At 38.8% G+C, this 25,695-nt stretch overlaps 2 protein-coding genes across 6 annotated transcripts; both read right to left on the reverse strand.

Annotated features, from left to right (window-relative positions):
- Positions 1-10: 10 nt before the first annotated feature.
- On the reverse strand, positions 11-12,074 carry fbxo25 (F-box protein 25). 5 transcript variants are annotated; one of them, XM_058613882.1, is made up of 14 exons: positions 11,916-12,073; positions 11,440-11,498; positions 10,470-10,496; positions 8,686-8,744; positions 7,882-8,060; positions 5,162-5,274; positions 3,453-3,502; positions 3,279-3,371; positions 3,075-3,168; positions 2,717-2,901; positions 2,336-2,518; positions 1,877-2,020; positions 1,059-1,085; positions 11-612 (listed from the first exon to the last, which is right to left on the reverse strand). In XM_058613882.1, the coding sequence occupies exons 5-14, from the start codon at positions 8,013-8,015 to the stop codon at positions 523-525; spliced, it is 1,113 nt and encodes a 370-aa protein (XP_058469865.1). In that variant the 5' UTR covers positions 8,016-8,060; positions 8,686-8,744; positions 10,470-10,496; positions 11,440-11,498; positions 11,916-12,073; the 3' UTR covers positions 11-522. The 5 variants fall into 5 exon arrangements, with proteins under 5 accessions (XP_058469865.1, XP_058469868.1, XP_058469869.1 ...); XM_058613885.1 differs by having other exon boundaries at positions 8,669-8,744; XM_058613886.1 differs by lacking the exon at positions 1,059-1,085 and having other exon boundaries at positions 11,916-12,074.
- Positions 12,075-15,150: 3,076 nt separating this feature from the next.
- fam110c (family with sequence similarity 110 member C) lies at positions 15,151-16,146 on the reverse strand. Its single transcript, XM_058613887.1, has one exon. It carries the CDS (start codon positions 16,144-16,146, stop codon positions 15,151-15,153), a length of 996 nt encoding a protein of 331 aa, XP_058469870.1.
- Between the last annotated feature and the right edge of the window lie 9,549 nt (positions 16,147-25,695).

Below are 25,695 nucleotides of genomic sequence, written 5' to 3' on the forward strand. Positions count from 1 at the left end.
CAGGTTTTTTAAAAAATATTATCGTTTTAATAAGCTACTTCCATTCTCATAAAATCCATGACAGTACCATAAAGAGTAGAACAGTAAAGGAGCAATACAAAAGTAGGGATACAAAATCTTCTTCCCTTTTTTACACAAAAGTACATTGGCAGTATAAATATTTGTCCGGCTTCAGTAGTTTAAAACGCTATTTTCTCTCAGTGTCGATGCGTTCAACAGAGCACGAATTCACAAAGGACAACATACGGTATGTAAACAGAGAGTCCGACATGACATGCAATCACTTATTGCAGATAAACTGTATGAAAAAGTCCGTTTAAATAGTTTGAAATAGTTTAAACAAACCGTCACAGACACGAGTCATCGTATCATGACACGTCGTAAATGTCTACTTTTGATATTTGTAGAAAAAACCCTTTACAGACTATTTTCTATAAAAAAGTCTTGTACACACACACACACTCCTGGGTCTTTGAGAATGAGGGCACACAGATGCTTGGCTTGGAGAGCAGCATGGAGGCTTTAAAATTGGAAGAGGTCAATAAAGTGCTGTGGAGAGACAGGCATGACGCAGCTGTCCGGATCATTAACAGTGCATGGATGGCCACTGTCCTGGAACACAGTCAACAACAGTATTGTTAAAAGGAGGCCATTTTCTTTTTCAGTCAACACCTGGACATTCTGGACACTGGAGTGAGATGCAAATGGACTGCTTAAACAGCAAGCTTATAGAGTAGATGCAATTATTCTAACTAATACAGCACAACAAACACTAAAACTATACACACAGATTATATGACAATAGTGGGTGCCACACAGCCTGGACATCGCTACACACAGAGAAACATTTGAGTGAAACTAAACGGCACTGACATATTTCTGTTAGACACAGAGAACTCAAAGACTCACAGCATGGTTTATGTGATGTGGTTAGTGGGGATTAAGAAGGTGCCAGACTGTTCACTAAACACACCTTAAGGGAAACATGATGACAACACATGGAGAACACTACCCAGACAAAGATCCACACAAGCGAAAAATATAACCAAAAAAAGTACCTTGAGTAATACAGCCAGGTGGTGATCCTTAGGGAATCAGGGGAAAGGACACCAGGAGGGGAAGCAAGAGGAGGGATTTAGAGGTTAAACAGTATTAGTCAAATAATAAATAATAAAAAAGGAGGACAAACAGGGATACTTAAGAAACAAGGACATTTCTATCTACATACTTCTTTACAAATGTTTCCCACACGTTATTTGCTCAACGGCTTAAACTTTGTCTCACACGTGGTTGAAAATCAGCCGAGGTCATATGTTTGACCTCTGTTACCTACACGCGAATGAGTTCTCAGAGTGAGTTATTGGCGGAACGCAATGATTGCTAATATTGACAGAGCCAGTTTGCACGTATGTACATGTATGTACTCGTTTGCTCCACTTTGAATAAGCCGATCAGGCATTTTCCCATGCTGGCCTCGATAAGCGAGAGGAAGTCGATCTGTGACTAGAAACTAGAAAAGTGCAAAAGCAATACGTCTTTCATTAATACCTCGCTGTCTGCACATGGCAGCTATCAGTGTGAGAGAGGCTGTGTGACTGGATCAAAGTGTATCTGAGATGTTTCCTCTGTGTACAACACAATAACAGATGTTTTGTCTCTTTAGCCATGAAAATACAACGTGTTCTGATACAAACGTGATAACAGAGTTCACTTTCTTCACTTAAACCAGTCAAATGAACCCGACATCCTACCCTCTTTTTCCATTTAGCTTCAAACATCAATTTGTATTTCACTTGCAGTCTATAAATAGCCCCAGTTACTAATTTAGTGACATGACGTGAATGCGGTCGATGGTGTGGTTTGTGTCCGTGTTTACCTTCCAGAAGAGGACGTGACAGTGTTTGCAGAAGTGCAGGGTGTCGCCGTACTGCTCCCTCATGGGGTAGTATTTCTTCAAGGTGAAGTACATTAGCTTCCAGTCTAAGTTGTCAGCCTTTGTCAGGACCAAATTCCTACAGAACTGCATTTGCACACACACACACACAGACACTGTAATCATATTGTACAACACTTTTTCATTGATGGTGTCATATGGTATTACTGTAAAAGGTGTGTGTGTGTGTGAGAGAGAGAGAGAGAGAAGCGTTGAGCCGTGTGAGCTGATAATAATGTAGCAATCCTGCCCTCTTGTGGCCATCACAGGAACAACTTGAAGACAGCTACTTCTTTCTTTCCTTCATCGAGATTCTCGATTATTTAATCAAAATAAAAGATGAAACTAGAAGAGGTTCCTGTCTGAGCCCAAAGCATATACAGATCATTTATTTACTCTTACCTCTTTGTCTGAGAAGTGAAAGTGGCACAGTTCCTTCCACAGAATCGGGTTCTCACTGAGGCTGAGCAGAGAAGACGAGGCCTTTCCCAGGCTAACGATGTCACACGCATTTGATAAATTGAAGAAGATCTTATTCTGCATGTGCAGTGGCAAGTCGTCGAATGATATGCCAGTGTATAGTTTCTGTGGAACAAACAGTAAGTGACATTAGGAGAAGTGAGTATGGAGAGAGCATTAATACACAATGACATACACTGCATACTGCACTTTTAGACAAGATGATATATTTTTTAAACACTATGAAAATGTAAATGTATTTAAAAAAAGATATGCATGAGTCTTCACATGCAACACACACACACACCGACCCCCTGTCTCTACCTCGGGAACCTGCAGATTATTTAGCTGCTGCTGCCAGTTTTGAATGGTCTCTATTCTGTCGCACCAGATGTTGACGTTGCCCACGAGGACACACTGGCCCACTAGGATATTCAGATCCTGCAGCGTCAGGCTCAGATCTTGCAGCAGCTCCCTAACAAGGCGAGGATTGTAATGGTCATCGAGGACTAAAGCCAAGATTTGAGAAAAAGGAAAAAGAGAACATTACCAAAAAAGACAGGCAAACAAAAATCTTCAGACTGGTTCTGCGGTTCAACATTCACTCTAAATAGACTACTGTGCCAAACGCACATACGGCAAAACGCGTTTCTATAAAATGATCAGTCAAGGGTCTTCCTACCCTTTCGTACAATCTTCTCCAGTATATTGAAATAGTTTTTCTGTGCAGCTCCACTCAAAGATGATAGTTTAGACCTGGCTATTAGCTGGAATAGCTGTGAGAGAAGAGACAGAGTGTCACAGTGAGAGGAAGACACACTTTCTGTGAGTCATAAAACGATTTCAAAAGGATTGATAATCAAGACTCGTGATTGTTGTCACTCACTTTTGCAACATAGTCGAACCTTCTCAAGTCTTGGATGGCAACGGAAAAGTCAAGGCGGTTCAGCGCTTCCCCAAGTGTGCAATATCCGGGTCGCTGCATTCACAAAAAGCACACACAGACATAAACAATGCAGAACAGCCGATAAATCCTTACTGTGAAAATTGTAGTACTTACTTCTTTTGAGTACCCTTTCAGCACATAGATCCACTTATCACTGTAGACAACTAAAACACACGTAAAAACAGGTTTCTTAGAATGTGTTGGGTAAACATGTACACACTGTGCTGTGAGTGACAAACACCTAATGCAATCCAATCCAATACAATAGCCTTGCAGGAAATACTACATTAGTTAAGACAGTTTGCTGTTTGTTCCAGCTGTGAACAAAACAGAAAACAGGGACTACAATTATATAATTAGAGATTTTCTTTGTACTGGATTGAGGGAATGTTCATAGTGTTCCACCTCTTCAATCTGCAACCGTCTATTAAAGTTAATGGAGTGCAGCTGCAAGGTTAAAGATTTTAAAACGACACATGGCCCAAATTTTTCAAAGGTGACTGCTCCCAATAACATGTGTCTGATATTTTGCAACCCGAGGACACCCAGGTGGACAGTGCTGCGTTATTGTTCTATGCCCAAAATGAAAACAACACTGAACAAAAGAACATAATTATAGCTAATAAAACATGATGGTGGCTTTTGTTGTGGTGGTAGAACAAGCAGGCAACCTTATACGGGAACTCTTCCGATGTGTGCAGTTGTTAAGGGGAGAAACCTAAGTGACCTAATTCTGAGAGGATGTGTTTGGACACAGCAAGTAACCTGAAATGTCAATCAACAGGTTTGAGAAGTTGGACTAGTTTGACGACACTGAGACACCTCAGGTGTTGACTGATGGCCATGTGTTCTACAGGCAACAAAGGGTTCATGCAAAAAATACAAACTCTAGACTCGCAGGGTTCACCAGCGTCATGTCTATGAGTAGACATCCAAGATCTAATACCATGCAGTTTTATAAAAGAATTGCTACGTAGTAATTAGTGGGGTAAATATACACAACTGTTTACAAGCACTACAAACAGCATGACACCAAACGGTATACACCAACAGCTCACTCAAGTTGTGTTTTCATTTAAGCAGGAGAAAACACTTCTGAAACATTTTGTGGTCGCTTCTTTGTGTTTTCACTCATGTTTACATGTACCTCTATGCATCATGCCAAAAAAATAACATACAGCGTTAGTGACAGCAAAGAGGGCAGATGAACGGGACTTGAATGGAAGGGAGGGAAGTTAGTTTATTGGGGCATTTGTAAAAGAGAACTATATTTAGCTTGAAATTAATTGGTGAAGTGTATAAACAAAGTTTGAAATAGTTTCCATGCCCAACCAAATAAACAAGAACAAACATGGTTTAGGGGAAGAGATCAGTGTTATTTGTAGTTGAAAAGTGATGGAAGATGATGATTGGCCTAAATCCTTATTTCAGATGTAGGACACGACAGAGAGAGACAAGAATGTCTCTCTCTGTATATATGGACATTTTTTTACTTATTTATCTTCCTCTTCTTGCAGCATTCTGTGATTTTGTTCATGTTTGCAATTTTCAAAAACTCTGCAATATCAAATTTGACCATTTCTGGACAAAATATTGTGTGTGGCACATTTTAGGGCCGAGCAATATTTCCAGTGAGACTGCTGAATGATTTGTTAAAACACAAATATGTATGTAAGTAGTCTCAGCACACCCACCCCAAATCATATCACTAATAAACACTACAAATGTAGAACATTTTCATTCTTACAAAACAAACCCTTTGCGTGACAAACTTGTTTGAAAAAAACCTCTTAGCAGTGACAATAATTGCTGCTGAAACTCACACTGAGATTTGGTGTTATTGTTGTGGAACTCCTTTTTCCTCTTTGTTGTGGCGAGCTCACACACGTCTTCCACAAGCACATTTTCTTGGTTGCCACTGCAGAGCCTGTTTGGACTGAGAAAGCATGAAAGGAATCTGTTAACAGAGTATGTGACACTGACCAGTGCACCTGAAAAACTGTGATTACAAAACACTATACAAAAGAATCATGGAGCAACTCCACAGGTGATTGTTTTTTAACCGGTGGAATGTGTAACTTTCTGTTGTAGGATGGCTTTGGCTGGTGTAAGTGCTGTTACATGTGGACCAAAACGTTAACTTTGTTAACCATTGTTAATTGCACACTGAGCACAAAGGGATAAAGCATTCAAGTAAACACCCATAAATTCTTCATTATCATACAACATACATGAGACATGAAAGTGTACATGTGTCTGGCAGCCATTCTGCATTTGTGATTAGATGTGGTTGAAGTATCCTTGTCATTTCTGATAAGACAGACTGTTTTGGAGGAGATAACATCAACTCCACCTTTGATCACGGCCCCGACTCCAACAAAACCCAAATGAAAACATGTAAGCACATGTTAGAATTCTTGTTTCACATTCCTTGCTACTTAAAGGCTTCGAAAAAGTGCAGGACAACACTATTGTTGACTAAAGGAGAATGACAGCAAGACTATTGTAAGTTGTGTCAATGTGGTTGCTGTATGTTTATAGGACTGGAACAGATGTTAACTACAACTGTAAATAATAATTAAAAAAAGCATTAAAAGCACATATGTTTACAGAGTTGTTGAGATTAATGTGATTTTTGCACTTGTTCAGCATTTACTCCATAGTGTTTTCAAACTGACTGAAAGAATAATGACCTTTTCATTTATGTTTTAAAATGACCAATAAAATGAATCTGAAACTTTAAGGTGCAGTAAGATATTAATTCAAAAGAAAACCAACACAGTTGTTTCTATCCATGTATCCAATTGCAGGAGCATACACGTAGAGTAAATCTGTCACAGTTTATTAAAAGTGAGAACAGCCACAGCATCCCACACAGAGCCAATAAAGGACTAAATACAAAACGGGACGGTTCAGAGGGATTTGTGGCTATTTAAACTAAAACAATACCCGTTTCACTTTTCTTATACCATGTACTGTACATGGATTCAGCCAAGCTGCTTTTACTATGTGTTGCATCAAGTGGAAGAAGACCATGTGACAAATGATCTGTTAGACGGCAAAACTGCAAACTCAGATTAAAATCCTGAGCTGATGTTAAACATGTTCCTCATCAGAAAGTAGGTGACAGACGTCTGCAGACATTCAGCGTTTCACTATAGTCTTAACTACTTCTGTAACACTGTGTACCATGTCAGTGGTGGTGAGCATAATGGTGCTCTGTCTCAGTCTGGGCTACATGTGCACCTCGGCTGCATGATGTCATTGGCCTTTCTGAGTGAGCTTACATTTGCAGAGGAGCCACCAAGTGGAGGTGATGTCATTGGCACTTGTCCAATTGCCATGTCTTTTGCATTTATATACAAACAACTACTGATAAGCTAATGTCACACTGTGAGGTACTGTTTTAAGTGACTTACAGGCGACACTGACACAAAGGTGAGATCACCAACTGTATCGATACCAGCAGTGTATCTTAGTGATCTTTGTGAGGAGCCACTTAAAAATTGTAGGCCTGAGACCTTAAAATAACAGCAATATTTTAATGTATCATGCTGTAAAAACCCTGCAACATTTGATGTGATGTGCACACACCAAAGGTGACTGTGTCCAAGAAGACTCCACAAAGTTGTCTAATATTTATGATGCCAGAAAGTAACTTTATGAGTAATTTGAGTAACAGCTACTTTAGTTTGACAGTTTTCTCTACATTGGCTCTAATGCCTGTTGTAAATCCATAGTAGCATAGTATGGAAATCATAAAAGAGGGATTCACATCTATATTTATTTATTTATTTCTGTAATTCTGTGTTGTTCATTTCTACATAGTGGTCAGTATATTTGATGGCATCATATGGTAATGCCCTGTCACATTTCAGATATATACAGATAGATAGATAGATAGATAGATAGATAGATAGATAGATAGATAGATAGATACTTTATTCATCTCACAGAGAAATTCACAATTTTCAGTTTAATACAGTACAAGTATTAAACTGAAAGTTGACTTTAAACAAATGGACAGCTCTGTAATTATACTGCAATCCTAACCTGTCCCAAAGCAGGTTATGTGTACCTCACTCGGTAGGCTAACAATGACAGGCCTGCAGGTTAACAATATTAGTTGCCATGTCTTGCTCTGAAGACAGGCAAATGTTAACAATCACCAACAATAGTAGCCACAACAAAGGCACAAGGTTCCTACTCATGCTATTGAGAATGTTGGTGTTGGTACTTTATTATTTTAATTTAAATGTAGTTGTGAAATGTGAGACAACTCATACTTGATAAAGGGAACATAGTAAAAAAATATTAATTAAAACCCAATCTGATAAATCTCTGACTCATTTGACATCTAAGACACCATTAATGGCAGATTAAAGTAGCAGAAATTCTAAACGTCCTTTCTATTTATAGAATGTCCTTTCTATTTATAGAAGTGTATTGTTTACTGCCTGTTTTGCACCGTGGGTCTGAGAGGACTGCAATTTCATCTGTGCTGTATGTCGTGCATATAGTACATTTGACAAATAAAACTGACTTGACTTGACTTGACTTGACGACTCTGTTGTTATCCTGCAACTTGTGTCCACAGAGGTCAGTCCTCGTCCAGCCGTGCTCTGTCTTGGTCCAGCTCAATCCTGGTGACCTCCAGTCCTTGCCCAGAAAAGGCATTTTCACAGCAGAGTCAGAGGTAGTAGAGAATGTGGCCACATATACCTGGGGGTGGGGGTGGGGATGGGTGGAGACAGAAGTTGTTACAACAGCAATTTCTATGATGTGAGTTCTTCAAAGGCAAAGAGATGCAATCATAAGCAAACAAGTGAAAAGCTGAGACGAGAAATTCAAGTCATCTACTAATAGAGGTGACATTATATCAATTTAAGAGGGAGACTTTCATCTTCGTCTGTAGCTAGAATGACATTCCTACAATTTATGAAATACAGGATATTTAAAATTCCAAATGGCATTTCCCTTTTATTGACAAAACACTAATTGCCAAAATATTATCAATGTAATAAATTAATAGGTAAATTATATATTTTAAAACGACTATGGGCTTCAATTGCTTTAGTAAGCACATAAACAAGTAAGTTGCCTGTTTGTACACTATTTAACACCGAGATGCAGAAACTGCTCAACAGCACACCTGACAACAGCTGTGACGGATATTTTCTTAGCGCAAAAACAGCGTTTGGTGTTTTTTTTTTTAAAAAAGGAGAGAAAAACAAGACAAAGTTATCAATCTACTCGTCATATAACCATGACAGGAAGACATTTTTAAGAAACCGCAATTGTACTATATTAGAGCTGTGACATTGAATGACCTGGCTGAGAAGCAAACCTTGATAGACAGACGTGTCCTTTGTGGTAGACTCTGCTGCGTCTCCTCTTCGCTCCTACCTGCAGAGTAGGAATATTGACGGAAGTAAACAGATCAGACCCTGGAATTCGTCCACGCCCCCTGCTGCTCTCTCATTAGACGAAAGGTCTGTATTTATATTGTTGCTACCCAGTATCTCGTCGCTCATTGGCTGACTCTAGCCGTCATTTACTTCCTTTCTCTTCCCCCCCCCTTCAGTTTTGTTGTGGCTTTCTCCTGCACGTGACGAGGGACTGCGCACATGCGCTTCTGTTTTGATTTTGACGTGGGGGGATGGGACAACTGTGTTGTGTGATAATAAACAATTATATTTATACATTTATGATCATAACAATTATTATGCTTGTAATAATAATAATAATAATAGTAATGCATTTTTTGAATAACCTCAAATAAATATGTGTAATTACTTGCTTTTACTGATGCTCATCAGTATTGTTGAGGTGATCACATTATGCTGTATTAAATACATGTACCCATACAACAAAGCTAGAAAACAATTCATTTAAGTTTTAAATGTGGAAATAATAATAGTCATCATCATAATAATAATGCATTTTATTTATAACCGCCTTTCCAACACTCAAGGAAACTTTACAAAAATAAACAATAAAAAACCGGCAACAGGATGATACAATAAACAGATAGCTGAATGAAATAGAGAATTTTTGAGGTAGGTTTTGAAGAGAGTCAGCGTTGCATATGTCTGGTGGGAGAGAATTCCAGAGACGGACATGGTGCTGTGGCAGGCAGAGGGCACAGTGAGGTGGACATATGAGGAGGATCTTAGGAAGCGGGAGAAGGTGGCGATGTATTGGAGGTCAGAGAGATACAGAGGGGCGAGGTTGTGGATGGCCTCGAAAGCATACAGGAGGATTTTGAATTTAATTCTGAGATTAACTGGGTGCCAGTGGAGTTGTTGGGGGGTTGAGGGGGTTTTAGTGATGATGCGGGGCAGCTGAATTCTGGACCAGTTGAAGTGTATGGAGGGATTTGTGAGGGAGACCAGAGAGGAGAGTAAACTGAACCTATCAAATAAACTTACCATCTTGCCTAATTGGGGTGAGGAGGACTGCAAATTCAAGGCTCTTTGGCATAAACAGACACAAACAATTCAGCTCAGTATTGTACGTTTTGTGTCGGTAGCTCCAAGTTTCATTTTTCAATCCATGCATTAAGTTATATAATTTGAAATAACAAAGCAGGGAATTCCACCTGTACATCTATACAATGACATGCTTGGTAGGCAAAAGCCTCATTGCAAAAACCTGATGCTTTTTCATCAATTCAGACTGTTTTATGGCATCACTGCTGTGAATTTGTGTGTGGTTTGGTCTGAATGGCAATACATCATCACAGATTAGAACACAGTGTGAGGTTCAGTCTTGCTGATTGATGCTGCCCCCTTTAGGTTCTACACAGTTAATTCAAGTCAAGTTTTACACATCCGGTGTAAAACAATACAATAATTAACACAGAGAGGCAACTTCATTTGCAACTGATCCCTTAAATTGGTACAGATCAGGGTAAAGGTATACATAGGTGTGTGAGAATGTGGGAAATGATATACTAGTAATGTCTTCCCCGCCAGTACACAGTAGGTGCCCTTTTAATTTTCGACCCTGCCCTTCCAAATATTTGTGTACACCACTGGTGAAACTGCAACAGTTCGACTGGGAAGAATCTGCTGCTGAACCGCCATCTCCAACTCAACACACTCTCAAACAAAAGCATGCAGTGCTTACATTTATTCACCAGGTGGGGCTCATCATCTGTATCCAAAAAAAAATGAGTTTGACAAACATGAGAGCTTTATTTATTTAAGTGTAAACAGCCAAGTGTGAAATAAGCTCCAAATCAAACATTTATTTTATAAATATGCAAAACATGAATAACGTTTGTGGAAAATGATGTCAAGCACACGTGCGGAGATAGTTCTGTGTATGCGTGTCCGACAGAACAAGTCTGTGACAAACTGAGAACCGAAATATTTAAGTGCTGATCATAATTAAAAGGGATAGTTCAGATTGTACGTGTTAGCTAAAAGGGCATGCTAGCTAAACTTGTGTCCGTAAATTATTTTTTTATTTAGCTGAGCATTATTCTGCCACATTTTACAAATGTGAAGCAGAACTCATACCAGACATTATGGTCCATCCTCCACCGTTTGTAAGACAATGTTTCACGAAATTCAGACACACCAGTGTCATACCAAATTTGTTGGTATGATCTCATTATACTGATTCTCACTGGTCAGACAATTGCCAGTGATATAACAGTCAAGATGCCACATGGTGGAATACTGTCTAGCACTGCTGCCAAAAACACCCAGGTTTTGAGACTTGGTCTGACCATGAGCCTTTCTGCATGGAGTTAGCATGTTTACCATATGTGTATGTGAATGTTCTCCAGGTTTACCAACTCAGGATTGGCTCCATCGGCCCCTGCGAACCCTCATGTGGAGGATAAAGCAGTAGACAATGAATGAATAAATAATATCTGTTAAGAAAACAGTGCTATCCTCCATTTTGACAACTTCGGCAGATCCATACTTATGGATCCTAAGAACTGTTGTAGGTTATAGGATTGCGGTAGGAATTGAGTAAGGAAGGTTGAACTGTAAGGTACTTAGGACTGGCATTAGTCTCAGGAGAGAAGTCACAGTTTGCATATACTCACGTGATTACATGATGCGTTAGGCGTGTCAGTAAGTACCTGGTTTGCCGAATCTCTTCTTTAACTCCACACCACATACTACACACCGTTTGTAGACACTGAAATAGTAGAGAACTAGCATTAATGTGACAAACATTACATTTGTAAAATTATATTTACATAGATGGAACATTTGAGTGTCTGTTGTTGTCCACACAAATAAAGAGCCCCAGGGATTTAAAAATAAAAGAGGTCAATGATGCACGTATGAAGTCTGAAATCTTACTACAAATAAGTAATTTAACTTTTAAAAAAACATGAAAAGAAAATAGTAGATATTGTTGGCTAAAATTAGAAATTAAAAAAAGAAACAGGATATTTATATTATCAAAATAAAAATCATTAAAGTATAATAGCAGTTGTGATGTTTACAGGCATAAACATGAATAAAAATACGGAAGTAAAGGAGGGAAGTGTGAATATTTTGTGGATATAGCATATAAAAAGAGGAGACTGATTGGTGACATACAACACACCTGATGTCTTCACGGAGGTGCTTTCAATCACCTGATGACCACGGCTTCCTCCTCTTATTTTTTCTCTTCCTCCTGCCAACGTCGGTTGCCGTTACTTCGAAGAGAAGCCACATAAACGCGCCGTACTACAACGAAAAAAGTGACCTTTTTAACTACAGAAACTCTCTTTCTACTTTTTTTTGAGGTGTTATGGCGGTTGGCAAACCACTATTTGGTGCATTACCGCCACCATCTGGTATGGAGTGTGGATCTAAATGTCAGAAACTGTTCCTGGAGGAGGGAATATTAAATATTAAAAAACTACGTCAGAGATTAAAGATGATGGCGGTTTTCGACCTGGTCCAGATGGGTGACTCGTCCAGAATGGTGCGTACTAGCTTTTGTCCAGTTAACAGATACTGATACATTGAATTATGTCACAATGTTTGCTTAATTATATGCTTAAAGTTAGCCTTAGCGCAGTGTTAGCCATGATGTGCTTTATTGTCATCTTAATTCTGCCTTAATGTTTGCATATTTGCTCAATTTCAGTTTTGGCTCAAAGTAATCTGAATTGTGTCTCTCACTGTTGGCTTGATGTTAGCTTAGTTAGCTCAATATTAGCCTTGGCTCATGTTGGCCATACCTGTAGCTACCAACAAAAAAAACATTTGGTCTAACAGTGGCTGAATTATTAATGTATGTCAATTGTGGCTTATTGTGAATTGGTGGCCATTTTGTCAGGTCACAGCAGGTGAGTGCAAATATTTATTGCTGAAATATCGACATAAAATCATATATACATAAAAAACTGTGAGCCAAGTGCACTCTTGGTCAGATTAGGTAATGTAAACAATATGTGAGGGTCAGCTGCTTCCTACATCAGGAAAAAAATATATTATTGACCTACAATAGTTCCATTTTCTATTTTCAGTGACGTTGGACTTTAAATAATAATAATAATAATAATTAACAGTCCACTGGAGCAGATTATCTACTAAAATTCTGATGGAATGAAAACGGCAGAATGTCAAACTTAATCTGGTAAAATGTATTATGCTGCACTTGCCTTAAATATAAACAAGATGTGCACCAAACTATTCAGCACAGTTTCATGCAAGGGAAAGTCAGGCTACAATTAATAACAAGAAAAACATCAACGACTCTACAGTGCTGCTTTTGTTGCTGTTAGGATACAATGTCCTAACCCAAACAACAACAGAAGCTCTTCATTGTTTCCTGTCAGTTATTTAGCTACATGTGCTCTTTATTGTCAGTTAACTTTTACAATCACTAAATGCTTACTTATTTGGACCCTTATAGTTGCCTCACTTAGTAAGAACTGAGAAATTTCAGAAATTAAAATAACCAACTGGCACAATATATATCCAGTTCAGGATAACAATGATTTTATAGCTTGTTGAGGCAGGTGATGTATGGTTACATATGGATTAGTTACATTTCTGTTCACTACCTTGCAGCGTCTCAGTTGCAAAATATTGTGATTTTGTCAATTATTTGTATCCACATGTAAACGTCTACATGAACCATGTTGAATAGATTGAGAGTGAGAAACAAGAAATAGCCTTTCCATATCTTCAAGTTTTCTGGTACTCCATGTAGGATAAAGTTGCCTGAAAACATAATAAAAAATAGCAAATAAATCCTAATAAAAGGAGAAACAAGCCCACAAAAATGTGTGTACATTGTGTGCACCATCTTTCTCCTGAGTCATCAGCTTAAGAAGTCACGCAGAAAAACAACCAGAGAGGACAGGATATGACTTGCCCTCATTTAAAATACACATGGTCAGGCTTGTGGGGAAGGTGTGTCTACAACACAGAGCTAAATATTATGTACCACATATACATAAATATTGATTGTTGTCTGCATGTAGGTGAAGCAGAATATGTGCTAATTCCTCTAACGAGTAAACAAAGTCTGGCCCTTGTTTGGTTGGTTGCTATAGCGTTTTTGTTTTTGTGTTTTTTTACCGGCAGATGAGATCTTGCTTCTCCACTTCCCTGAGCTTTAATCATCAGAGAAAAGTTGGCAAACAAAAAGAAAGCGAGAGGGTGGTGAAGAGACAAAACGGGGAGAGAGGGCGTGAAGTACAGTAGAGTGATAGAGTTACACTGGGTCACAAGATATAAACCCATCTCATTATAAGGTGCATTCCTGTCACTCAATACAAACTCATCTTTCAGGTCTTTTGGTCTAACTGCAGTTACATTAAATGATATACCAGAAAAGAATATCATTTATGGACGTCTTTGAGACACCCTAAATAGCAAGAATTTCAGGTTCACAACATGAGTTGTAAACCTTCATCTACCACCAGAAAAAAATTAATTGCAACTCCTGGTTTTATTAATCGATAATAAATCATTTACCTCAGGTATAAGGCATTGATAAGGAAGTGTTTTATGTTATCAGAATGTGTGGGGAAAAAAGACTGAGCAGATTAATATAATATATCTGATCAATTTATTTAGCATTGACTACATGACAGCGTAGACATGAAAGTTGGTTAAAATTTCTTACCCAACCTGGCAACACAAACTTTGGTCTACTTAGCAGCCGATAATGGACTTCTAGATCACAGGTAAATAAGTTATCAGTAAAAGTAAGCCAATGTATTTGCCAATTGTTGTCTTCTTTCTTTTTCACGTCACTAGAGTCTCTTCACGTGTGTACATATGTAGTCTTTACGCTTATCACAGAACTGCATTTTAAATCGCAACTGTTTGCTATACTACGACTAATACTCAATTTGACAAACTACAGCTAAAAGTAAACATGAAATATTTTCAAGATGTAACATTGTTGTAACATTGTGAGGAAAAATAATGTGTATACTTCGGTTTACTCATCTTGACAGAGAACATAGGCAGCTGATAGTTTTTTTTAAACTAAATTACCAAACCAAATTTTCACTAGCTTTCAGAAGTGGCTCATTCATACATTTGCACACTCACACACTTACTCTCTCACACACACACCAGCCAATGTAGGCTGACCCCTCATTTTACATACAGTACATATGTGAACTTCTAGTCTCTTTTGAAATGGTATTGGTTCAGGTGTAGTTCTTAATGTGTGGTTTGATGTTCCGTCTTGTGATATGAGCTTTGGTCACTGTAGTAATCTCAGTCAAGTCTGTGAAGGTTCTTTCTCAGTCATCCTGGTCATAGCCATCTTCAGTAGTTTGCTGTCGGCAACTGCAGTTTTAACTCAAGCTAACTACTGAACAATCTCAGTCAAGATCTCGTAACTTCTTCCCAGACTCAAGGGCATTTCTGCAGCTGTACAGCCATTTGATAATCCGTGCATTGCGTTCAATCACTGACGTCCCCTGATGTAGATTTCCGTGCAGCTTTTCCTCTTGAAGGCCATCACTGTCACCGCTGCTCCTGGAGAAGCCGTCGTCTGTAGAGACACTGATGCTCCGGATGTTTAGTGAAATTTCATCTGAGCGTGCCGAAAAGTTCTCTCTGCCCAGAGACTCGATGACCTCCCCCTCAAGCCCACAGTACATAAAGAAAGCATCAAAGTCTGCAAAGTTTTTGGAATACCTGGAGCTGATGTCTGAGTGAGAACGACTCACACCTTTGCCGGCCCTCCTTTCAAACTCTGGGACAGCGAGGAGACCCAATGTCACCTTTGACCTAGGACCCCTGCTCTCTGTGACGCGTTCTGCTGATCCATTCTTCTTCCCCTCTGACTGGCTGGCAGCTCCATGTGGGCTACATTCCTTAGCCGTTTCCTCAGGTGTGGTGTCCTCGTTTTCACATTCTTCATCTCCCACCTTAACTAGTGGGACATTTTTGTTAACCAGCCTCCTACGAGCTGCATAGTGTTTCCTACCTGCTGCTCCCTTGAGCAGATCACATTTTTGTCTGTAAAGTAGAAGAGAGTCTGGTCGTTTTTTCGAGCTGCATCGACGTATTTGCCCTGGAGAACATGCACCAATTGTAGCCTCCTTTGGGTGACTCACTGTGACAAGTTTCTCACCACGGTTTGAGCTCCGTTTGGAAGACTCTGTGCTGCTCACAGAGGCTGATCCTAGGCTGATCAGTGACTCCTGAGTAGTGTGGGCCACCTGTTGGCTTTTCACATATTTAAGTTTGCTTGCTGCAAGCCTCTCCACGGCGCTCATGCCTCCTTTTGTCTCGCTCTCCAGCTCCATTTGCTTTCGAAAGTACTCAGGACCCTTCTCGAGGATTTTTGTGGTGTCGCTGCCCGTCTCCATTGTGATTTTAATAAAATCCAAAGAGTGGGTAATCCTTTAGTGTGCACTACAGCCTCTTCGGTGTTACAAGTAAAAGATTCCATTCAAGCCCGTTCTTTGCCTGAGCACGTATCACAGGACATTTCACCTTGTCTGTTCAAAGACACATCACATTACCCCACCCATCCTGTGCAAGGCTCATTTTAACCAAACACAAGTCTGTTCAAAGTACACCTGATACCATCATAGGTAAGAACATTGAAAGCTGACACTCCTGCATGATTTTTTTTTCTCTACCCCTACTGGAATTCTGTGTTTTTCATGCTTGTTTCACAACACTGGACAAAATCCTCAATTTTCTAATGAATATTCCATTAAAAAAACATTTTACCAACTCATTCACAAGAGTAACTGATTAATGAAATAGGCGTGGTGCCCATAACAGTGCCAGTATTGCACAATACATGTTTTTCCCTAACCAAATTACACAAGTAGGTGTATGATGATGCGTTACACTGTGTAGATAAGGCAGGTACAGTATATTACAGTAACTGTTTATCAAAGCAACCAAAACAATGTAGAACTCAAAGAGAAACAACGTTTGATGAATTCAAGGATTTGTATTTGTCACGTGCACAGAGATACAGAGTAAAACATGCAGTGACATGAGGAGGCTGCAAACACAAAAATAATTAGTAGCAACAGAAAAGTTCCTGTATGTTATTGGAGTGAGTACATTGGTCCTTTTAAACCTGTGCAAGGTGGATCTAGAATGATCACAGACTATTTACGAGGACACATAAAACACTCCCGACCACCAGCGCAATGAGCCGTAGTACCTGGCCTTGAGGGCATGTTTTCTTTTCAGGTTATGACTTACAAAGGCCAATATAAATACCTGATACATTCCAACACTCCCACGTGGTTGTTACAACTATGGACAATAAAGAGAATGAGGTTCAAGTAGTGTTGTATTGTCTGTAGTTGGGTCGTATACACATGTCACCATAGTTACCTGGACCTATTTTATTGATTTCTAGTGATTTTGTCCTTGTTGGTTTTATTTTGTTACTCACCTCTTGCCCTGTCACTCCTAGTGTGTGTGTGTGTGTGTGTGTGTGTGTACTCGCCCTTTTCCCTTTGTTTTCTGTTGGATTGTCTGTTGCTTTACTGTCTGTGTTTCTTTGCCAATCCTGACAACACACATGTTTACGAAGGTCTAAAATTCACACTGTTTGTTGTGCCAGTCATGAAAAATCCCCACAACTGAGCAAATTTATGAACGTGTTTCTTTTCTTCTATTCCTCTAATAAACCATAGAAAGGGTTGCAGATAATTCAGAATAAAAAAACGCAAAAAATAAAACAAAACAGGAAACGCATTCATACATAGAGATCAGTCACAAAACCAGTTACCAGTTGTTTTAATGTTGTGGTTGATTGTGTGTGTATTTATATTCTTAAATAGAGAATCAAACCTTCTTGGCCTACAAAAGCTGCAAGATTAAGGTTTGTGTGCAATGGATTGATTGAATTTAAAGCGGGACATCGCAAATCCCATCATAAAAATTAAAGGGTAAGAACTGAATCCCTGTTCTGTGTAATTGGAAACAGTCACTGAACTTGAATCCAAAACATCTGTGCTAAACTGAACTGTAAAAGTTACTTATCACTCGGTTTACGTGTTCTAAAGGCAGAGAGGGGCCACTCGGAACACAAACTGTGAAAGTCGTCGGACTAAATAAGGCGTGTGTCTTCGGCTTAATTACCTTAGAAGACAATCCGATTCAACTCCTCGACTCTGAGAGCAAAACCACATAGTGGATTTGTCACTGTAACCATCTAGCACCACAGAATAAGACATCTTTGTTGTCTTTCTGCTTGTTTGTTTAAAGGAGGACAGAGACACGTCAATGACCTAAAGACCTGGCTATTGATTCCACCTCAAATCAGTTAAGCGCGCACACACATTTTTAGTGTGTGTGTAAATTATAAAACCACATCTGGGTTTTGTGTTGATTGCAATTATTTAACTGTATGACTTCTTTTGGCTGGATTCCCTAAAATCAGACTGAGCAGTCCATTTGGGGATTCAGCAGTGTTTACTTAGGCTTTGTCCTTCCTTCATCCCGCTTCAAATGAATCCTGATGTTCTTAAAATTAATTTCAGATTTTCTGATACAGTAAAAGTCTGGTCGCTTAGTTATGGTGCCATAAGCCAAGACTGCTGGGGGAACAGCCATTATGCAGCCAGCACTCACTCACTCACTCACTCACTCTCTTTCATCTCTCTCGTCTCCTCTGTTAATCTGTCTGACTTTCTCCATCTCTCTCTCTCTCTCTCTCTCTCCCTCCTCCCCTTCTCAGCACTCACACTTTGTCATGACAATAACTTTGTTTTCTCTCCCTCCCCCTAGTTTGTGATCTTCCTGAGGGTCACACAAGGAGCTGGATGGAACCAATCCCAGATGACATTGGGGCAAGAGGTGCCATGTACACATCTTAGACGAGATGATGAAGTTATTGATCCCAGTGGGTGACAAGGTTAAGAGGCTTTACAAAAAAAAAAAAGCGGAATATGGAGTGTTAAATGGCCAATAAATGGATTCTAATATATAATTGATAAACAGGTGTGATCAATGTTGTATTTGAACAGTGAATGAATAAGCTCTATGAAACTACTTCTAACAGCCCACAACTTAAGTTCTTCCACCTTCACTGTTGCTTCATATTCAGCTACAGGCAGGCATCTTTTTCCCAGCCAAATATTTCATAAAATCATCTGTGCACTACCGACCACACAGCAGACAGTCCATTTTTTGGTATCCGGCCTCAATCTCTTTCTCAGAGGGTGGATGCCAACAAATGGAGTGAATCAAAGCTGAATTTTTGTTCCTGAGGCCAAAACTCCAAATGAGTGATAATGTTGCTGTGTGAGAGATCTGTAAGTAGCCTAAATATATTTACTTTTCTCAAAAGACTATTACACCAGAATGCAACTTAATTTCTGATTTAAACACTAATCCCAAACTGATAATGGTGATTATACTAAAATAATTTCACCTACACTTTCGACCACAAAATCCATGTTTTGAGTTTGCCCAATTGCACATTTGTTACATGTTATTTTCCACCTCATTATTTTCTTCCCTCATTTTTCTTTTTCTAATTTCTCCATTGGCATACAGTTCCTTTTAAAATGACTTGTCCTGAGGAGGAAGCTACAATAGCATGCGCACACACACCGTGACTTCAAAACCTCATGTGTCTCATCTTATGAAATATGTTGTTGGATGCTGTCTGACTGATGCTGAAATCTTCTTAATTGGAAAAAGGGAGAGGAAGCAGCCTGTGCGAGCAGAGTAAACATGAACACTGACATATTTAGTCATTTTCCCATGAGCCCTCTCACTTTAATTTAATCCTTGACTCATGCTGCAAGTTGGAAAAATATATTCTACACTTAAATGCGGGAGTGCATCATCTGCTAATTGTGTGTTTATTGATTCATTCACAATAATTACCACCCATCCTTGAGACGTGAATGAACCTGGCTGACTCAAATAAAAATGAATTGCACATTATTAAATTTAATTGATACAGGCATCTTTTGCTTGCAGTTATTGTTTGAGTCTTATGTAAACTAAAGTGATAATTAGTCATTAAGCATTCAACACAAATTTTACAGGAATATAAGGTCACCATCACCTCCCACTCAGTCAGCCGCTATTTATCACAAGTGCGTCTTACTGTATTTCTGTAAACAACTGTGTGGATGATTACTGGACTTTTTTTTTTAATGGCACATCAAACATTTTAATCATCAATTTTTGTTGTTATTAGTTGGTGGCCTATTTTTTTGGCCTGAGGGCAGAGACAAAATAATAGCTTTTTACTCACAAACACAATTTAAAACTGATCTAAACAATATTTTTATACTACATGTAGTTGGTCTGGTGACACGTGTATCACCTGATGCAGCAGAACTCTCTCAGCTCCAACGCTAACACATCTGCAGAAAAACCTCCTCCTGATGTTTTTTTTTCTGACCAGACATACAAAGCCAATCAGATAATGTCTGATTATGCAAAAAAAAAAAAAAAAAAAAAATCGGATTTTTCCTGGCAGTTTGATTAAGGCGTATGAAGTTTTGTCTCACAGCTCCTATCACACACCCTTACTTAAGGTTTTTGTTTTCCCCTCACTGCTCTCATCACCATTTGTTAAAGCTCTAATCAACCCACTGTGGGCTCTACCACCTGGGCAGAGAACAGCAAACAGACTAGATGGTGAAGCGGTTTGCTAAAGAGCCAGGTATTTCCCTTTTATGAGTTAAAGGAAATTTAAAACAGAGTAAACAACATTCTTAAATTAAGGCCAGTATGACTTGTTTTGTTCCGCTACTTCTTTTGGGGATTCCAAATGTGTATCCACCTATGTGGACTGGGTTTCCTTTCTTTCCTTAATTAATTAATTCATTCATTCATTCATTCATTCATTCATTCATTCATTCATTCATTCATTCAAAAATGCCCCTTTTGGCAGTCTCCGAAACAGAGGGAATAGTCCACACAAGGCTCAGTGCAGATTTCCATGTATCCTCAAATTCGTCTGCCAGATATTGAGCTTCAAGGCTACCACAGTGCATGACAGCTTGTTTTTTCCTGCCCATAATTTGTCAAAAAAGTCACTTGACGTAAATAAACCTGGGGTAATTAATGTGCAACAATATGTATGGGAAAAGGGACTCAAATGGTTTGAAAGTTAAACTTTATTCTAATTCCTACCATATGAAAAAATAAATATGCACTGTTGAAACCCAGTTATTGAAGATATATTTGGGTTTTTTGCAGCAGGTCAGTAATCAGATTCTTTTTCTCGGTTTCACTGATGTCATGGTGTCGTCCACACAAATCCAAGAGTATGCTAATACATAACTGCTGCATTTAAAAAAAAAAAAAGGTGAAATCTCACGTTAGGGCAACACATGTGACATTTATCCAAATGTCGTCAGATGGTCTACAATGAATAATCCTTCCCTAAGCATTAAAATAGCATCTTATTTAGATTTAAATTTTATTTTAAAGATGCATATGACACATGCACTTGATAAGATGTATACATTTCACAGGATAATGAGCAAATAACAAAAATAGAGTTTGTCACATTGAAATGATTCAAATCTTTGATTGTGGTGATTCAATCACATGCTTGATTGCAACAAACAGGGAATACATAAAACTATAGTGCAATATCAAAAACAAACTTTGCAAGTATAATGAGAGCCAAACATGAAAGAACAAAGCATCTGAAGTCTTTAATTATTATTCATAGTAATTATTTCCTACATCTTAAAACATGGCAGGCCTGGGTTTCATAACTGCTTGTTCTGCACTTAATGTTTCTCTGAACAGTTCCTTTTATATTAAAGAATGTTGTAAAGAAAAATTGTTGTTTTTGCTAACACCATACTGACTCCATCCATCACATCTGTAACTGTTAACACACCAAAACATCCTATTCTCTTAGAAAGTGGGAGACTAATAGTCACATGTTGTCCAGATTAAAACAAATCCTTGCATGAGTAATGGATCAGCGAGCGCAATCGAATGGAAGCATGCCTTTTAGCCAATGGGATTTTCTGCACAAGAACATCTGTGACATTCATCATTTGAATTCTCCTAATGTGGAGCAAATGAAAAGAAAACTATAGAATAATGACTGCGATGACTGTAAATGTCTGAGCAGAAGAGCTTAAGCCTGATGTGTTTTCCACTATTTGCAAACTATTAACACTTACACTAAAAAAAGAAATGGCTGAGTGTAACCCCAACATAAGCACGGATGCTCAGGCACTGACAGGAGCAGCCACCTGTGTATGAGACACTACACTTTTTTTTTAGGACTCTGCTCTTCATGTGGTGTTTTTATCAAGTTGCAGTGTGGTGGTAGGGTTTGGCTTCCACTTTTACCGGGCTTCACAACACGTGGAGACTGCATTCATAACATTTTGCTGAGAACGCAAAAATGAGATGACATCTTTTGGCAACAAATGTTTATATTCTTTAAATTTAGAGCATGCAGAAGTTTTAGAGTGTTGAGCAGAGGCCGATTGTGGACGAGAACAAAGCTATTTCATATTATGTCTCAGCAGCATTCTGTTCAGTGAAGTTTTATTATGATTTATTTATTATGTTTGGGTGTTGATCTTACAGCAGAGACAAGAGACAATGGACATGGTAATAAGGACATGAAAAAATAAAGACCAATTAATTGTTCTTCTCACTTGATTTGTGAGTTTTCCAAGATTATGTCAATGTCCTCTCGGAAGAGCTCAGACAGCCAAACCAAAAACAGTCCTTTTTTTTTTTTCTTTTGAATAGTGTGAATTATTGTCATTAGTGGGGATTTATAAATGCTATGTATTTACCTCGAGGTATAGCCCATGGTGTAGTGGAATTGGAGGTTGACTTGTAACCGGGGCAAGGTGGGGTCAGGGAGGAAGAAGAAATATGTCAAATCAAATATGTGGATCACTGAAAAAGCAGGTGTGGCGACCCCTAGAGATGGAGTAGCGCAAAGAATACAAATGTATCTACTGTACCTCTATCTGTCTATAAATCATTAAACTTTAATTGCCTGTGATTGAGTAGTTTGTTCAACAGCATCTCAGGTGTGTGATAGGATGTAAGATGTTCTCTGGGCCCATTTCCGGATCTCGATGGCCCTTTCTGATCCAGCGCTGGTGTTTATTACTTTCAGAGCGGATGACTTTGGCCTTTTCCCAGTCCACGATGTGATTTCCCCTTTTGCAGTGGTCAGATATGGCTGATAAAAAGGGTATGCTGTAGTTTAGATTGTATCAATCAATCGCTCTCTACACACAGCATGTGTCTTCTTGAGTTTAGCAAAATTTACACATGTGAAATGTGTTAAGTCAAAAAGAACCTGTTACGTACAAACACGAGCATGATGGTGGTCTTAAAGCAAAAATATCCATTGATGTCTGTCCTGCTGGGGTCAGTTATTTATTGTAGCGCTTCCAGTAGAATTACTCAGTCTTAATCTTTTGTTTTTCTAGTACGAAGTGCGAAAAACGTCACCACTTATTTCCATCCACGTCAACAGGGTAGTTTAGGGATTAGCCTGTGCTGAATATAGGTGCTTTACTTGATCCTCCGCATCTGCGTCTCATTATTGAAGGTAAGAAGGTTTACCCCCGCCCTCAATCAGCATCACAGAACTCACAGACACAGAAACTCAATTAAACAGTTAGGATAAAAAAACCTGTTTTTTTATGAAAACAGAAACAGACAGTAAGTCAAATGGTGATTTACTGGTGACATCCTTTTTTGTCAGCTGTTAAGGGACCTGCATGCCCCAGCACAGATTTTTTCAGTCTGCTTTTCGTCTCCAAACTTTTTATTTCTGCTCAGAAGGAATGGCCACCAGCACTCGAAAAGCAAGAGGTCAACACAGTGTATTCAGTCCTCACAATTGCTTTCACAGCCATGACCTGGTTCAGTTTAACATTGTGCTTATTCTCATTCATATTCTCACACCTGCAGTGCACTGGATGTTCCATTGTCCTGGACTTTGTTCTCTTCAGTCTCTCTGCTAGTGCGGCAAAGCTTTGTTTGAGGTTTCCGAACGGCACTTAAGAACATCCTGAGTAAAAGTCTGCGGTATTTTTTTTCTTCAGTTGGATCTCTACAGGTGTGACAAAACACTTCCTGTGTTTGCCTTTGTTTTGCCTTCCAGGAATCCAGATGTATGTCTGAGCATCATTAGGATGCCACGGTTGGATACATTTACTCCAGAGGTGTTAAATGCTTTGTTTCTTTTCACATTTCCTTGTCTTTTTACATTTGCTGGCATCGCAAACACCACAACCTGCTTATAAGACAAGACAATGGACAAGTGGAAGTAAAGTTAACACATCTGTGTAAACAGCTGTATTGTGATTGTGTGGTAAAGCTCTCATTCCATCTGGGTTTGTAAACCCGGGTCTTTATGCTGCAAGATAACAGTTCTAGCCACTTTGCCGCCATGTGATCCGTTTATGCGATAGTTATCACTTATATAAATTGTTGCATTCTAAATTGTCTTTAGTGTTGAATTGTATTCTGAATTTTAAAATCCATAATAATCAAAAAACATAACCGTGTTACTCCCAGTGTGTGCAGCTCTTCCATGGCACACTTTCAAACAGACTCGGAAAAAAAGGTCAAAAAACCGTATGATTGTGAGCAATGCGTTGAGCAATGCATTGATCAACGCGATCAATGCGTTGATCAATGCACATCACCTATATCAGGCATTGGGCCTGATATAGGTGTGTGCATTGATCAACGCATTGCTTTTGCAAGGTCATACTACAGACTTAGAACCGATTCTGTAAATAGAGTTCTCAACCTTTTCTTTGCTGTAATTTACCATAAGTGTGAGACAATAGGTCATTGTAAAGAAAGAATGTAATGCCATGCAACACTGTGTAATTACAAAAGTCATCTGTTTTGCTCCAGGATTTTCTCATGACCTGTGCAATTCCCATCCGGCCTCAGGAAATCACACCAGGAGTCTACACAAAAAGAACATAGCAACTTGAAATGTACAGATTTGCCAGTATTGTTCTCTGACATCAGAAGTGTGGATTTCATCAATCATCGGTTTACACGTGTCTTCAACCCAGCTGTGTCTCTACGTCAACGGGTATCTTAGATGATAATCCTCCCTGTAACTTTAACTTTTGCTATCAACACTTCAAGGCCAAAGTTTACTAATCTGGTGATAAAATATAAGTGATTGTTACAGGCTGGTGAGCCAGATTTGCATGTGTTTCAGATCAGTGCAAATTTGTTCTTTCCTGTCTGGCAAGCATATGTCTTTTTTTTATTTACCAAATACCTTGCAAGACCAAGCCATTGAAACAAGAACAAACCCATGCAGTTGACGAATATTAGCAAAATTAACCAAATTTGATATATATTTTTTTCTTTCTGCATAATCCATATCACTACAATGGACAGAGGGAAAACACAGGGAATCAAATTAATGATGGTTAAATTCCATTTAGCTGCCTCAGTTTCAGAGTGCATGCTGAATCACTGTCACAGAAATCCTGATTTACATAAACTGAACCGAGCTATTATGTTATCAGTAAACCATGTGTTTAAAACATGTTAAAATGTCTTAGGTGTACATCCCCCCCACACCCATTTACTGGTGCATTTACTTGTACTTAAATGTAAACAAGAATGCACCACATTTTATGAATGATGACATGGAGGTTTAAATGAAAAATCTTATCTTCTAATTTTCTCGTGGCTCACATATAAAGATTATTTGAAGATTTTACATAGTATGTATTTATGTATATGTACCTTTGTCCAGTGATTTCCAGCAGGCTGTGCATTGAGAGACGTACAGTAATAGAGTCCTCCACTTTAAGTTCTTAAGGGGAAGAATAGAATACCTCTTAAAGCAATCTTATTTTATTCCTTTAAACTTTAACCTTTAATGTTTGATTCCTTCACACTTCAAGAAATGGGAAATTACAATTTTACATGTA

This window comes from Solea solea, chromosome 17, assembly GCF_958295425.1.
Source record: "Solea solea chromosome 17, fSolSol10.1, whole genome shotgun sequence".
In the NCBI taxonomy this organism is placed as follows: domain Eukaryota; kingdom Metazoa; phylum Chordata; class Actinopteri; order Pleuronectiformes; family Soleidae; genus Solea; species Solea solea.

What these genes read in the sequence shown, in the direction of transcription:
- fbxo25 (XM_058613883.1), bottom strand. Translation starts at nt 8,015, where the DNA reads ATGCCTTTTCTGGGCAAGGACTGGAGGTCACCAGGATTGAGCTGGACC. An exon ending in GGAGAAGATTGTACGAAAGG is followed by an intron (nt 2,902 to 3,074) that starts GTAGGAAGACCC and finishes TCTTGGCTTTAG; the next exon opens with TCCTCGATGACCATTACAAT. An exon ending in ACCTGGCTGTATTACTCAAG is followed by an intron (nt 613 to 1,058) that starts GTACTTTTTTTG and finishes ACTGTGTTCCAG; the next exon opens with GACAGTGGCCATCCATGCAC.
- fam110c (XM_058613887.1), bottom strand. Translation starts at nt 16,146, where the DNA reads ATGGAGACGGGCAGCGACACCACAAAAATCCTCGAGAAGGGTCCTGAG.